This window comes from Anguilla rostrata, chromosome 6 (assembly GCF_018555375.3).
Source record: "Anguilla rostrata isolate EN2019 chromosome 6, ASM1855537v3, whole genome shotgun sequence".
Taxonomy (NCBI): domain Eukaryota; kingdom Metazoa; phylum Chordata; class Actinopteri; order Anguilliformes; family Anguillidae; genus Anguilla; species Anguilla rostrata.
In genome coordinates this window covers 39,049,521-39,066,965 of record NC_057938.1, presented here as the reverse complement: position 1 = coordinate 39,066,965, position 17,445 = coordinate 39,049,521, and the positions used below count along the sequence as shown (strand labels likewise).

General features: G+C 40.4%; 1 protein-coding gene across 1 annotated transcript; it reads right to left on the bottom strand.

Annotated features, from left to right (window-relative positions):
• Nucleotides 1–57: 57 nt before the first annotated feature.
• Nucleotides 58–15,437, bottom strand: LOC135257109 (adenylosuccinate synthetase isozyme 1 B). The gene is made up of 13 exons (XM_064339543.1): nucleotides 15,133–15,437; nucleotides 6,780–6,882; nucleotides 6,630–6,692; nucleotides 6,459–6,509; nucleotides 6,028–6,094; nucleotides 5,707–5,814; nucleotides 5,255–5,336; nucleotides 4,157–4,283; nucleotides 3,852–4,006; nucleotides 3,144–3,268; nucleotides 2,713–2,810; nucleotides 1,931–2,080; nucleotides 58–1,482 (listed from the first exon to the last, which is right to left on the bottom strand). The coding sequence occupies exons 1-13, from the start codon at nucleotides 15,316–15,318 to the stop codon at nucleotides 1,430–1,432; spliced, it is 1,368 nt and encodes a 455-aa protein (XP_064195613.1). The 5' UTR covers nucleotides 15,319–15,437; the 3' UTR covers nucleotides 58–1,429.
• Between the last annotated feature and the right edge of the window lie 2,008 nt (nucleotides 15,438–17,445).

The window sequence follows — 17,445 nt, the reverse complement described above, 5'->3', positions numbered from 1 at the left end:
CGCCTGTTACAAATTACAACACGGTTTAATGTGTGAAGAATGAAGGAAACACACTAGAACTTTACAACTGATTTATTAGGCAGTTAGATTTCCTCTTCTTTAATTCGGAACTGCAGTTGGAAGCACCCACAGAATTATTCAGCTCTGTCTGGCTGGTTCTGTAAGGCTGTGGGGTTTGGGTTTTATGCTAGTTAACAGCCCTTTAGCCACTCAAAGGATATACATGTCAGAGTTCAGTGTCTTTAAGATAACGGTATTGTGCGTTGCTGCAGTGTCGTGCTATGATTACATTACAGTAACAGTAGTTTCTCCACACAGTTTTGGACAACATAGTACTGCACTTACATACATCACAGTTAACATGGACAAGTGTGACAATACGCCGGGAGAAGCCCCTAGCATTGGGTACTGGCCAAGGCATATTCAAGTAAAGTCAATGCATCTACTCAGGATGACCATTACAAGGGGATGGCAGAAAGAATCCAATAAGCTTTATTAATGACTATCTGTGCAAACACAATAGTAGAAACTGGCACGAGCAGCATCCAATCAACCGACAGCATCTGGATGATCCAATGGCATGTCAAATCAGTGAAAGAAGGAGTGCTTGGGGGAAAAAAAAACTTAAGAGAATACTCAAACCCTCATCTCGAAGATCTTGTCGGCTGACTTGCTGCTAAAAAACAAACAACAAAAAAGACGCTAATTTTCGTCCTGAGTGAACTAATTTGACTGGCATGAATCCTATATAGCTGACTTAAAAACTGTAAAATAACCACTTCGACACATGCAAAGGAAATTGAGCAATTAAAAAGTCACAGTCATACATTTTCTGAAAACTGGACATACTCAAAACAAAAAGAAGCTGACTTTTCAAAAAGGTGGTGACTCAATGTTACAAGTGCCTCTGACTACTGCTTAATTGCCTTGCAGATTGAATAAATGATCTCAAATACAAAATGCAACATAATGAGGCTTCAAATGGTCTTGCTTAGGACCAAAGATGCTTCATGCTCAACATAAAGCTTGATTTCAACCTTAATAACTGAAGTTTGTGCTTTCATCAACTTCTCATCTGTAGTACACGCACAATGAACCCTTCGCCATAAGAAACTAAAAACAAGGCTCCATCTTGTCCAGTGATGCAAACATTTTCTTGGCAAACACATAATAAGCCTCAATTATCTCAAGGAATCTCAAGGAATTCATAGACAGGCGCAGAGAATACACTGAACAGTCAGTCACCAAAAAGATTGTAAGTCTGCTGGGCACCATGTTGCACGCGTTGCGTTGTGTGTGTTTGTGTGTCCCGTCTGGTAAGAAAGTCCGGGTCTGCAGCACCAGTTTAAAGAGGGGAAATCCGAGAAGAGAAAATACATCATGGATATTTCAGTCAGCACTGCCAAGCACGGGCGGGGGGTCTCCGTGCCTAGAACATCTGGATCATGGATTCCCTGGACTTCCCCACTCCGACCCACTTGACTGCAAAGGGAAGACACAAGGGAAAGCATGTATGAGAGGCTGGGGAAGACCCATGAATTTACCTAAACATTTAAACACAGCTAACAACTGTTTGTTGGATTTTTGACAATGCACACCCACAGGCATTGGGCTTGAGTTTTGTTTTCCCCTAAATGAGGGGTTCCCAGCTTGTTTCATCTCAAGCCCACCTAAAATGAACTAAAAAATTACATTTTAACCCCGCATCATTACAGGCAACAATGCAGTGGCTATTTCACATGCATATACGACGCCATGTCTAAAAAATGATTTAAAGTAATTTATGAAATATGAATAATATATTTATCATTTTGCTGATGACCCCTTGGGATTCCACACAGGCACTAGCTTGGGAACCCCTCCAGTAAGCCGAGGACTTCAGGATTCACGCAACGTGATTGGCCAGCTGCCACCCCCTTGCTAGACTCACTGGGGACACCGATGTGGTTCTCCACAAAGCGGATGTAGTTCTGCGCTTTAGGTGGGAGGTCGTCCCACTTCCTGGCAGCTGTGGTATCGCTTTTCCAGCCCGGAAGTTTCTCATACTCCACCTCCACTTTGTGCAGTATATCCATGTTAGCTGGGGGAATGATACATGTGTTACATTCATTCATTCATGCTTTCATTCATTCATTACTTTGGGACTGTGGCTGCTATACATCCCTCTCTTACTTGTCAGAGACAAGTTTTCAGAGACATTTAACCATTACAGAGCTGTAACCAGTCTGGCTCATTATGTATACCTCTTATCCACTGTAAAGCTGGAACCAGGCTGGCTCATTATACCCCATATTTACTGTACAGCTGGAACCAGGCTGGCTCATTATACCCCATTACCCACTGTACAGCTGGAACCAGGCTGAATCATTATACCCCCTTACCCGCTGTACAGCTGGAACCAGGCTAGCTCATTATACCCCCTTACTCCCTGTCCAGCTTTCTGTACCCCTTTCTTACTGTAGAGCAGAAGAACAATCTAGATCACCTTGAATAGAAAGCTGTCTGCACTAATTTAGATCTATGGTACTAATGGTATTTATGATTAACTCATTCATACAGAATCTAAACCACAGATACGTGGAGCAAGCACGTGACCCAGCCTTGGTTACTGACATGAATTACTGGGCAAGGCCAGCATTTTTGTGTTCTCTTTCATACATATGTCTCTCGCACACAACCCAAGTTTCTCTGCATTGTGTTTAAAGATCTCACCTGGGAAGTAGGGAATTCTTTTGCCGTTAAGTTTATAGGCCACGCCCACTTTGATTTCATCCAACACATCCAGAATGTCCAGTTTCGTTAACGCAAACCTGCAATGGGAAAAAAGGTCAAACGAGTTTCAGTTCTGCACTCAAAAAAATCACACATTCACATGCAGAATATGAAACTACCTGCTACTGTCCAGTAGATGGCGATATAACAAAGACCATGAACCACTACAGACGCAGATAATATTGAATAGAGATGAAAAATTATACAGCCAATGGGAGCTGTGGGTTTGTTGCCCCTGAGCTAGGATCAGTTTAGTAAGTCTCTAACCCTTACTGCAAACACTTAAGTGAAAACAGATCTAGGGTCAGTGCTAGGAGGGGGGCCTGGAGTGGACAGTAAGGGAGACAGGGTGTTGGGTGGATGTCACTCACGCAGTGAAACCGTTGATCATATGGGCATAGCGCAGGATGACCAGGTCCAGCCAACCGCAGCGTCTCTTCCTGCCTGTGGTCACACCCACCTCATGGCCCCTTGTCTGCAGTAGCTCTCCGACCTCCTGTGGGGTGAAAAGCCGCCAATGATTACAGTCCCATTCTACTTTACCTGGGGTGTGTAGTAGAGTCAGTATACTGAGTGACACCTAAGTTGTTTTAAGCTGCAAGTGCAACTATTCTAACTAAGTGCAAGTATATATAAATATACTCAGTATATTTGTAGTTTTGTTTTTGACATTGCAATTGTTTTGATCAATGTTCATTCACTATGTCTTGCTACATTTGTGTTTTAAAAAAAATTATTCGCTTTTCTTTATATAAGGCTGAGTCATCATTATAAATGCATTTATGCAGCTGGATAGTTTATGAAGCCATTCAGGCTAATCAGGATGGCAATGCAGGCATCTGAGCCAGCAACCTGCAGGTTACAAGTACATGACTCAAACTCACTCCATACTGGCAGCATCAGCTCTCAAGAGTTACCCTCTGGATCAGAGACTAATATGTGTGAAAGTTACGCACGCAGAAGCCCAGCTATTAAGTACATATTAGAAACCCCTGTGGTCGATTATGCACACATACTGACAGGCTAGGTTGCATGGTTACTAGTTTTTTGATGGGTGGTGGTGCTCTGGGAAAACTTACATTGAGCTGTTCTGTCGGGAAGGCCCCAATGCCAACCCTGGTAGTATAGGCTTTTACCACCCCGTAGACATCACCTACGTTCTGGGGGGGCACACCCAAACCTGTACAGACTCCACCCACGGTGCAATTTGAGGAGGTCACAAAGGGGTACGTGCCTGAGGGAGAGAGGATGCAAACAGACGTCCATAAAAATGCCTTGTTTTAAACCACTGCCATTTTAATTTCATAATTATTCCTGAGATTCAATACATAGGTGTGCTTTTTCCACGTTCCCCTGGTTGAGCCCCAGCAGGATTTTCTCTTACCAAAGTCAATGTCAAGCAGGGCAGCATTGGCGCCTTCAACCAGAATCTTCTTGGAGGGTCCATGAAGGGCCTCATACATGAAATAGACCCCATCTCGAACCATGGGCCTTATCCTATCAGCATATTCCTGCATGGATTAAAACAGACACACAAATCATTTGCCATTGACATTCTTCTTTTTGTACACTGCCACTACACTCTATACACTGTATAAGACACATGAAGAGCTGATGATGTTGTTTGAATCAAATTTTTTTAAATGTCATTGATAGTGTCATATAAACAATCATTTGAGTACATTCAGCATCTCATGTAGTGTTTAGACACATTTCTGTGAAACTTTCTCCAGTAAACATACGTATATTACCAGCATCATATACTACTACATATACTACCGAGACAAATTCACAAATGCACATGCACACACACACACACACGCATATCCGCACTTGCACGCACACTCAGGACCACAGCTTCTCTCCATGGAGGACATTTTCAAGAACCGCTGCCTCAACAAAGCTCGTAGTATCATTCATGACTCCTCCTACCCAGCACACAGACTACAGTACTGTAGCATCTGGACTAGAACCACTCACTTCAACAACACTTTCATCCCACAAGTCATCCGTTTCTTTACTTGGCCGTACTTAGCAGCCAGTAGAATCTTCATTTGCTGGTGTGTAAGTGTACAGATAATTGCGGTCGGTATTGTTGCACTTTATTGCATTATACTGGACGTATGTTACTGTCACTGTTGTCGCTGTTGTTGTGTTACTGTTGCTGTGTTGCTGTGTTATGAGTGGACAAGTGTGTTTACAGAGAGGAATTGCTTGTGATGTGGTCTTGGTACGTATGACAAATAAACTACTGTACCATGAACACACACGCACACCAACACACACAGATTTTAGTTTTTAAATCGGTTCTTTCAATTCATACACTACTTTGATCTACATCTTTTTAAATTTTATTAATTCTCAACTGGAGACAATATTCACTAATGATAAAAAATGTTGTGTTCATTAATTTTTGCTTAGTGTATAATAGACAATAACCATCCAGAACATGTGCACACACAAACACTTCTGTTTTTGCAACCTTCAATTTTCTAAGCTGAGCGTCAACATCAACCTCCAGGGAAGGAAACATGGACTGGTACTGCTGGGCAAGACTCTTAAACCTGAAACCAAACAATGACCAAACATTGTTGTATCAAGAACTGTCATTACCCTATCTCTCAAACCACTATATACTGTATATATACAGGGGGACCATGTATAAAAAGGGCACCATTTTTTTTAATGGTGAAACCAGAATGTACAAAAAATACTCTTTAATAAAAGCTGAGAATCCGCACTTCAGTCACAATTGTGAATTGTTTGATTGCAAATCGAAAATTGTGTATAGAGCCAAATCAAAAAAATATATACATACATACATTTATTTCTTTATTTATTTAAAAAGTGACTTTGTGAATGTGGATCTGCTGTGATATACTTTGGATTTTGTATAATTTGTATCCTTTGTGCATCTTCTGTCAGAGGCACTACCTGGCAGAAAAGTCTTTGAAGTCGGCCAGTAGGTCACAGATCCGTAGTCCAGTGCGAGAAGCTTTGCTGGAGTAGGTGGGGCCAATGCCTTTCTTGGTAGTTCCGATACTTTTGGGGAGGGAAGAATAGTTGCAGTTTAGAATAGCCACAGTGAAATGTGAACTGTTTTTATTAGACATTTGAATGTGAAAAAACCAGCATTTCACACTGGATCTCCTGCCAATCACAATAGCTTCTTTTTTTTTTTTAAAGAGAGCAAACAGGGCTATGTGTCTGCGTGTAAGTATGCAAATTTGAGCTGTTTCAGTGTGATTAGCTCACTTTTTTCCATCTTGTGCTTGTCTCTGCACCTCCTGCAATCCATCCACAGCTTGGTGAAAATCAAACACTACAGGTCATAGAGAATAAACACTGTTACACACACACAGACACACACATAGATGGACATGCACGCACACATACATAGATGAGTACAAACATGTATACAAATACGCATATGTATATGCACATACGGACACACAAACACATAAATGGACATGTATACACACAGAGACACAGTGACACACAAGGACACGCATGCTTACAATTACATCAGTGCACACACAGACACACACACACACACACAGCTTCCTGGATTCGGCTGTGTCTTTATCTTGATGAACATAGAAGCCAGAACACAATGTACCCTGACACTAGGATCCTCCCAGTGTACTGACCTTGTGGTCTTTAAAAAACCTTTGTTTCAGACGTACCAATATGAGCCCGGTCAGAGATGACCAGTCGTTTCTCCCAATCTTTCAAACCTGTGAGTAACAGAACAGCTTGGTGAATAGAAAAGCACTGCGGGAAACATCATAGTCTGAGACCGTTACAACAGCAACACTGGGAATGCAAGGAAATAAAGCCGAGAGCAAAAACCGTACCTTTCTTCTCATTTTTATCCCCCTCTTCAAACAAGCCTGGCAAATGTATGACAACCCCATTGCCTGCAGAAGGGCAAGGAATTCTGGGTCAGAAGAAACAGAGGGAGGGCAGAGTTCCGACCGGCTAATTTTGGCACGAGCGATACCCACCAATGAAGGAGACGGCTTTGGAGTTGATAATTCCACTCGGGAGCAGGTGGAAGTCATATTCCTTCCCATCAACCACTACTGTGTGTCCTGCATTGTTGCCACCCTGCAATAAGCAAAGGACATTGGTAAGGAAGCCGGAGAAGCTTGAGTCTGTCAAGGTCAAATGGCCTCTTCAGAACGACATTGTTTCTCAGCATGCAACTGGCTCTCGTTTCAGTCAAGCACACAGTATGACTGGCTGAAATTAGCAAGACACTTACACCTGCTCACAGCCCTGCTAATTTTGGAGTCAATGGGGTCTCTCTCTGCTGCACTACTTTTCTTTTCCTCAATCATGCAGCTTGGCTATTGCACAGATTGCACACAGAGTCCATTGTGATCAAGGCATGTGGACTAAAAATGCTGAATATGCTTGGCTTGACTGGAATGGAAATGTACACATTTTTCAGTGCAATTAAATTTCTCTTCTCTTTCTTTTTCATTTTTAGTCACCTTTATCTGTCATGATTAAACTCATTTACAATTTCAACTCATTCAAAGTTTCTACTTTCTACTGTACTTCTACGCTATGCAGTATATTATTTGAATATTGGTTAAATTGTCTGTTCTTGATGCATGCCCATAATGTGGGTGGTAGTGTGTTGTAGTGATTATGGCGACTGGATCAGAGGTTGCAGGTTAAAATGCCAGGTGGAACACTGCCATTGTACATTGTACCTAATCAGAATTGCATCAGTACAGCAGAAGAATGCACATACAAATATAAGCTGAGCAACTCATAACTCACATAACATAGGAATAACAATTTTACAATTTCTCAGAGAAGTACTTAGTTTTTCTAAGCGATGCCACTGGCATACATGCCACAGTTCCACCTGCAGACTCAGGGAAGGCTATCGCATGTTTCTTATGTTTTTTCATTGGAAAGTATACATATGTGACAGACAGGATACAAATATAACATTTCGCTGATATACTCCCTATAATCTTTCTGGCTGATGAGAGATTTGAGGGAGAGTACAAGCTTGGGGCGGGGCGTGTGGGGCCACCTGATACTGCCGTCTGAGGGTCTGCCCTACCAACCGTCCCCAAAAACAGATTTATCATTTTGTTTTCCTCATCGAAGAAAGTTCCGTGCCCCACTCATAAACCACCCCAAGGGGAGAATGAGAGGCAGGTGCGCCCCCCCCCCCCCCCCCCCCCAACCTTCCCCCGAGCAGGATGGATCTATTTTCATGCTCTAGACTGCGGTGGCTGTGACCAGCCCCCGACCCCCATCCCACCCCCTCCACAGCCTGTTTTTATCCTGTACCAGAAAGGGACGGGGGAGTGTGCTACTCCGGCTGCCCTTCTCGCATGTCATGAATGTGACCTCGCTCTGTGCCGGGTGGACGGGCAGACAGCACCAGCAGGAGAATGCTGCTGCTGCCGCCCGCCGGCACTTCCTTAACCGAGGCTTCCATATTACTACTCATTTTTTTTCTCCTGGGTTTTGACTGAAAGGCTTACCCCGTCTGTTTGGACTGGTGAAAAACCAATAAAAACTGGTAGGACTGTTAAGGCTGACAGCCATTATAGTAAGAATTAAAATAGCACATATTGGCCAGATGGTGAAAACACACTTAAAACAACATCTCCCGCTAGGGCGATTGACTGATATGCATGAAATTTGCACTGATATGGTCAGTGGACTTTCTTTAAAAGACATGTAAAGGAAGTTTCCATGTGAAAACGAATGACTGCAGTGTTAAATTAAATTTTTGTTTTTATACATAAATTATGCTCATTTCACGAGTTAATTCTAGGCGTGGTTCATTGGCTTGTATTATTTGTAAGGAACATCAGTCTGAAAGAAACACAATTTTAACGGTGTGCAAAAAATGTATAAACGAGAGCTAATTTATTATGTTTGTCACTGACTGAATTGAATTTTTAATATTTAAACAGCCATAACTTGACCACATAGTTGTATAGGCACAAATCTCGTGCCACTTGATTTTGCTTCTAACAAACACATTTTTACAATTTTGAATGAATAAAAAACACACAACACCTCCTACTACTGTCATTGACACTGTTCATGTATAAATAATGTAAATCACTGTAATTCACTACAGACAGCCCTGGGTCTGAACAAAACAACATAAATACACTCCATGGCCAAAAGAATGCAGACACCTGACATCCAACATATCTTCCAGAATTATGGGCGTTAATATGGAGTTGGTCCACCCTTATGTTATAACAACCCCCAGTCTTCTGAGAAGGCTTTATACTAGATGTTTGTTTCGATTCAGCCAGAAGAGCATCAGTGAGGTCCAGCACTGATTAGGTGATTAGGCCTGGCTTCCAGTTGGCTTTCCAACTAATCCCAAAGGTGTTGGATGGGGTTGAGGTCAGGGCCCTCTGCAGGCCAGTCAAGAGAGGCAGGAATACACCCTGGACAGGTCGCCAATCTATTTCAGGGTACATACACACCATTTACTCACACACTAAGTACCTGAAAGAAACCCATGCAGACACGGGGAGAACATGCAAACTCCACACAAAGTAATTATTATTATCATCAGGGAATGTCCTTAACTGCCTTCTTCATGTATTTATCTGTTAACCATAATACTAACTGCCTGTCGATATTGTGGCAGGCATACTCTCCAAACCCCTACATGAATGTCGAATGCTGAGCATGCAGGAGAGCATGATTGATCAGCAACATTACTGCAGCACATATGATTTTACCTTTCTCAGACATATGTTTTGCATTTGTAGTTAATCTCTGAATTTTTGTTCTATATTTAGATAGGCATTGAATGTTGAAGTGACATATAAGCACATTCTCTTCTATATTACCTCTTTATGCTTACTCCCGTATTTTTACTGTGCTCACATTTCTGTACTGCAATGACCACATTCATAGATTTCTTTTCAGAATAGAGGTTGCAAAAACCTTTCATTTAAAAGAACAATATTTAAAAATAATAAAAATACAAGGCATGTTCTGTTTTCATTCTCTTTCAGTCGACGAGTATTTTTAAAATAGCTCCGTTTGTGAAACAGAATAATGCAGAAATTTAAGAACCGGAATCCATGGTATCCTATGTCCAACCTGTGGGTCAGGACCCACAGTTGGGTCACATCAGGATCAAGTTCCATTGTGAGACCTTTTCATAATGGAAATTTTATTAAAATTTGTGATACATATTTTTTATATACACAATTTATGCAATGTAAAAAAAGTTGTGAATTAATCTGTGTTTCGTAATTATTTTAAATTCTAAGTGCAACATACAGTACAATACCCAGTACTAAGCTTCTGTTAGCTAAATAATTTATTTCTTACAATTAGTCATGTCTTCCACTTGAAGCTAAATCAGGCATTATGCTAGATGAATGCAGATGCTCAATGTGCAAGTTGTTTTTGTTTTGTTTTTTTTGCCTGGTGTTGTACATCATACACTTATGAAAAAAATGTCTCATTCCTGCCAACGTTAGGTGACAGTAATTCTCTGGCACAGGAAGTGGGTCATGAACCAAGCATCTCAGACAAACCTCGACTCAGGACACAGCAGTTACACCACTGTTCCACCAACCACATTCACTCGTCCCAACCGCACATGTATTTAGGTTAGTTTTTCCTCCAAACGGGGCAAGTGTGGTGGCTCCATCTAAAGCAAGTGTTGACCATGCCAGTGCTGGCTACAGCTAGGAGGTGGGGAGGTCGTTAAAGGCTTTCAGCTGGCAGGGCATGCCAATTCATAACACAAGGCCAACTCCTTGAATGGACTGTGAACATCTACCTGCACCAGCTGCGCATTGAGTATAGTACTCCAATGCAAAGATGACAACACTCTCGCTAGTCTGTGCTCTCTCGACAATAGAAAAATCTGCAGACTCTCAGGACTACTGTTTCTCTGTCCTGGATGACCAAACAGTGGCATGTCAAACCTCATGGGACAACAAGTAAATTATCTTGGCCCTGGTTGACCACAGTTTACAAAAAATAAATTAATCTGATTGGCTGAGATCACAAGTCATTCTCGTTGGGTGACCTTCAGTTACAGTACTTCTCCCCTGATTGGATAAGCAGGAGTTCCCAACTGCGAAAGTCACTGATTAGCACTTTCATAGGAGGGTCTATAATTTCTTACATGTTAGCTCAGGCCCAGCAGTATATCAGTAGCTGCCCCTGCAGAACAACCATCTCTCGTGCTGTAGCCTACAAAATTATTACTGTTAGCATCAAGGCAAGACAATCCATATTAAAGAAACAACTCACCACAATAAACATTTTGTTTCGATTTGCCCAGGCCTATTATCTTCACAATAAAAGATAGATATACAGGGAGTGATTTTTATTATAATATGACAAGCTAAATATTTATAAACTGAATAAAATGCTAACTAGTTAGTTCTCTTAACCAGTTAGTTCTCTAAACCCTAACTTTTTTTAGCAAGCATTATTCAGCTAACTTGTATATCTTAAAATATAGGTCTACCTTGCCAAAGGTTGGTAGAATTGCTCTTGTGATAATAAACATCTCTGCAAGCTGATGAGGCCTAGCCACATGTTAATTTAAGTTGATGGACATTTATGAGAAAGCTGACTTATTTGCTCAGGGAGATACCCCAATGTTGCATTCTGAATTGTGAACGGCCAGAGCAGAGAGGCAATTGACAGGAAGTGAGACATTTTTTCGTAAATGTGTGATGTGCAATACCAGGCAAACAAATCCAAAAACAACTCCATATTTAAAATAAATAAATAAATAAATAAATAAATATTTGCGCATTGTGCATCTAGCGCAATGCCTGATTTAGCTTTAATTTCTTGTTTGTCAAGTGATGCTTTTTTATCGGAAGACGTGGCAGAAGCTTAGTAATAGATATTGTACTGCATGTTGCACTTAGAATTGAAAATTATTTTCAAACACAGATGCACCCACTCAGAGCTTTTTTACATTACATACATGTGGTATATCTTATATATATATCTCACAAATTTCTCACAATGGAACTTGATCCTGATGTGACCCAACTGTGGGTCCTGACCCACAGGTTGGACATAGGATACCAGGGATTCCAGTTCTTAAATTTCTGCATTATTCTGTTTCACAAACGGAGCTATTTTAAAAATACTGGTTGACTAAAAGAGAATAAAAACAGAACACATCTTGTATTTTTATTATGTTTAAAAACGATTGTTCTTTTAAATGAAACATTCTTCATTTTTTCCATTGTAAAACATTTTTTTGCAACTTCTATTTTGAAAAAACAAATAATAATCAATATAATCAATGTGGTTTGCACTGTTCTGGGCTGTCATTGCAATGTGAACACGCGGCCTGTCCAGGGTGTATTCCTGCCTCTCGCCCAATGCATAGTGGGATAGAACCCCCCGTGACCCTGCCCAGGATAAGTGGGTACAGATAATGCATGGATGGATGGGCAATTCTCAGAAAATAAAAGACAGGTTGAAGGATTCAGCAAGTTTGTAACTTCCTTTTCTGTGCGAATATCCATACACAGATGTATTTTTTCGTAAATATGTGGAATACCAAAAATTTGCTCAGGCTATTGGATTGGGCTGCTTGGTAGTCCAGAGAATTGCCCATCCATCCATGCATTATCTGATGTATCCACCCTTGGTTATGATTAAGAATTCCCCATTGGCAGAGAAAATGTAGGAATATGAATTAAAATTTGTTTTAAAAAATGAAGTTCTCAGGTTCATCACAACCAAAATTAATTTACATTAATTACCAATGCATAATAATATATGCTAAATCCATAATTATGATCATTATAGGCCAATAATAACTTAAAACTGCTGAAATATGTCAGTGTCAACCGAGAAGCTAAGATCATGGTTGATAAGATGGCAACATGCATGCACCAGAGGCGTTGCATTTGATGCACCATTAATATTATGCATTAAATGAAAATGTCATGCTAAATGTAAATGTATAATTATACCAGCAAAACTCAGAAGCAATGCTATACAATAATCGGTAATAATAAAGTTGAAATGTTTTGTTACACAAATAAAATTGACAAAAAAATTACAGTCTTCATTCATAAGTTGACATCTGTTCTCTCCTTCTTCCATAAACATGCAAACTTGTTTACAGTTTGCATTTGCACTAAGGCATTGACACTGATATCGGTACAGCTAACTATCAGTTATAGGTCTACAATTTCCCCTAACATACACCCCTAATATTCATGTTATGCTCTGTTAGAACTGTATTTCCATCTGTCCCAAGTCCACATTTAGAGGCCTGATCTCATCACATGGTGCAGCGTTGCTTTGGGATCAAGGAAAAATAGTGTGACCGTGTGACCCACCAGGAACATGAGAGCCAGGGTTACAATTTTTAACATGTCCTCTAATCTTATCGGTCAATAGATTAGCTGATTAGTACTGACTGACTGACTGACTGACTGACTGACTGACTGACTGAATCCATCATCCACACCTTCAAAGGTTTCATCCTGTTTAGTGATCCTGTTTAACGATAAATAACATTTCCATTTTAGAATATTGGTTCCAGTAACACACAAGACCACAAAAGTGTGAGGTTCATTTCACAGACACAAACATCAAGTACTCTTAATTAGCAGCAGATTATTTCTGAATTACATGAACTTTATTTTTGTAATAATATAATATATATTGTCATTTTGCAGAAAAGTGTGCATTATATCTAATCAAATCAAATGTATCAAAATGTATAAAATGTATATCTTATGAAGAACATCTATGTCCTGGAGGAGGACTGCAATATATGTTGGCTAATGTTCTCTCATACAGTATCTCAGTCTCTTTCACAGTTGGATACTTGATAGATCGCCTATAATTCTTGTACGGGAGCTGTGTATCTAGTGCAGGGTGGTCCAATCTTATCTGCAAAGGGCCAGTGTGGGTGCAGGTGTCTGTCTTAGCCCAGCACTGGCAATGACAAATGTTTCAACTAATTAAGTAATCGTGGTCTACAATTTAGACCTTGATAAGTAGAATCCAATGTCTAAATGTTGGGCTAAAAAAAAACCTGCACCCATGATGACACCCCTGATCTAGTGTAACCATACTGATTTCAAAATGCCAGGTCAATGCGATGTTATATGCCTGCAACAGAAGCCATATAAATGATGATTGGACGGCAACTCAAATAACATGTTGATCCAGGTGTCAGTCAGCTGATGTTTGAAAGTCATTGCTAAAAACCACAGGAACTGTGGAGTTGAAACATTGGAACTTTCTCATGTTAATTTTACAGGTAGCTTTAATTTGCCATCTGAGATACCTGAAATACCAGGCAAGCCTACCTACAAGTATTTATTAGATAAAACAACAACAAGTCAGAGAAAAAAAAAAAAAAAAACAGCACATGCCAATATTGTCATGTTTGCATTTTAAACTTGCGGGATCAAAAAAGCCAGCTGACATTTTGATTTTACTTCTAATAAGGATGCAATGGCAAACAAAACACACGGGCACGCACGCACGCACAGACGCAAAGGTGGGAATCTTTCGTGACAGCTATGAGCTATCACACATTCTCCTCCCCCCAAACTACTGTGTCAACTGTCATTTACAATAGGCTATTTAGATACATTTTTTTAAGAGGACCCTTCCGAGCATTCCGCGTCAAACTCGCTGTCAGTAAGCGCTGACATTTAACAGGAAAGGGAATGCGGTGTTATTAGGAGACCTTTAACACCCACGCAGAGACAAAGTTCAGCACACGATGGCAGCCGTAACCGACTCCGCGCATATTCCGTTACACCCACCATGAGAGCTCACAGGCCTTTCTTGTGACGGCGTCACGGCGCTCTGGTTACATCGCACGATCATTTGCCTGTATTTATAGTGCCCAGTGTGCTTTCGATGTAGCATTCCACTGGGGTAAAAGCTTACTGTTCCTCATTCGTACGCTGGAAAACTGAGCAAAGTTCAACTCTAGAAATTCCAGGTGGACAAAACTTCTGTTGCAATATTTCACACTGACATTCCCACAACCCTATCGGCGGATTACTCTGAATTACATTCTCTATTGCTAAATAATACTCACAAAATATTACAATATAATATTTACTAAGTAAATTAGAAAACAACACAGCAAGCAAGACATTCAATTCCCTCATGGCACTAAATAAACTTGTGTTTACATCATGTCGTAACGTAATACATGCAACATCATAAGTATACTTTATTGAGGAAAGGAGTATTCTATGATTCAATGTTCGAGAAGAAACAGTGATGTACGAAGATTGGTAGGCGGCGAGCCGCAACTTTGCTGCGCCAGTTGTCAAGAGGGTTGTTTAGACACAATTCTGCTTCTTATTATTTTACCTGGCATCTGCAAATGATGTCCGACTCTGTCGCCAATAAATCGACCACTTTTCCCTTGCCTTCGTCGCCCCATTGCGCTCCGAGAACAACTGTTACCCTGTTCCCCACGTCGTTGCGCGGTCGCTTCACCCCGGCGCTGGGGTTCGTGTAATTCTTATGATCCTTCACCGACCAGCCACCCGACATATTTACACCAGCGCAGTTGCAACTGCAGCCTGTCGAAATGAAAGGAGGGAAAGCAGTCCAGCTGGTATCTGTACTAGATACTCAAAGCACCCAAATACGGATGACTGATCAGTGATGTCAGTGTACACAGGCGCACAGCAATATTCATGTGATCTCAACAAACAAGATGGTCATGAGCACCGCGTTGCAACCATCCAATCAGGAGGTCAAAGACCTGCCCACTACAGAAACTTCAATGGGAATAAGACTCTTGGCTTTCTTGTGTTTCTATCCTCGAATATGTTTAAAAGGATTACTGTCTGATATGCAGTCTTTCGAAATCTCGTTTTAAAAACAGTCAAATAAATAAATAAATTAATTAATTAATGATATGATCAAAAAAAAATTATTAAAAAGAAGAAATTGTAATTACTGTCTCATGGCAGGGCGCACACACTTCATGTTGCAAATGTTTATCTGTGCACATGCCAGGTGAGAGGAGACTTAGGTAACTAACAGATGACATCATGGAATAACTTATTCCATGTGAATGCGTAATCAGCCAAGGTCAACAGTGGACAGAAGGAAATGTCCGAGGATTGCGATATCTGGCATTAAATCAAACTGCAAAGCAAAACAAGGCAAGCAGCCAAAAATCAGGCGACAGCGAATTTCAAATAGATTGCAGAGGCTTAGAGTAGGGATGCGATGAATATTGAATATTGAAACTTGTGCAACTGTAGACACATAAATTTATTTTGATATTTCCGTATCAGCAAAGCACAATGTTAGGATTATCCACTGATGCCAGTTGTGCGTGAGGATGACCAATAGGGAAGTATTTAGTACAATTTTATTTGTATTCTGCGTTTTTCAGAGACGCTGTCACAGAAATGCTTGAGAGGTAAAGGTGGGCGGCTGGGTGCCTGAGAAGAAAACTCACCTCAGCCAAACCTCACCTCATATTTTCTATGAAATCAGTTGCCACCAATCTGAATACAGGAAGCCTACGCCAGAACGTTTAACTACACTAACGTTTTCTAGACACTATCAGCAGTTGAGCATCTGGAATTGAGACTACACAACACCCTATAAACTGACCTTGCATTGGTGTTCCCAATTTTTAGTTAGCTGTCTGGTATCCATATGTATGTATATCATATCATATATGCATGTATTTATGTATGTATGAAAAAGTATAAGGGAAACAGAACATCACACCCATATGCATTATTGAATATCTCATTCCAAAACCATGATCATTAATATGGATTTGGACCCCTCTTTACTGCTGTAACAGCCTACACTCTTCTGGGAAGGCTTTCCAGTAGATTTTTAAACATTTCAAAAAACCTGTGGAGATTCACTTCCATTCAGCTATAAGAACATTAGTGAGGTCAGGCAATGATTGAACGATTAGGGATGGCTCGCATTTGGCTTTGCAACTCATCCCAAATGTGTTGGATGGGGTTGAGGTCAGGGCTCTGTGTAGGCCAGTCAAGTTATTCCAAAGGGTGTCAAGATACTTTTGGTCATATAGTGTAGTTCATCTGCTAATGGTAGATGGCACTAAAGTTCAGATTCTACAGTGGTTTGTCACTATCAAAAACATAAGAAAAGAGAAAAGACATTTAACAATGAAAATTAAGTACACATTAACCATTGGTAAGACACAGTCAGCTGTGTAATTTACTCTACTCCATGTAACTATTCAACGTTAATATTTCCAAACATAATGAATACTGCACCCCTGACTACAAAACTAACATTTTTGCTGGATAAAAACACATTTTTTGAATATGGTTACGTTTCCTTGTATTTTGGTATCTATGCAGACAATATGAAAGTTTTTGAGTGGTGATTTAGAACTGTAATGAGGCAGAGTACCTGGATTACCATGCCTATACACAAATATAATGCACAGCTGTCAACCAATAAAAACAAATAAGTTATCCAAGCCATGGCCCCAAAGGACAATAAGGGAAAAAGTCTTAAAAATATCTTAACTTTTGTAGGATTTAAGCTGATGACTATAAAATTCATTCCATTCATATGTACAGTTAATAAAAATTGCTCTTTGTATTGTTAAGATTTACAGAAGTACACTATCTGTAAAATGTCACTTTTTCCATTTACCATGTATGCCTT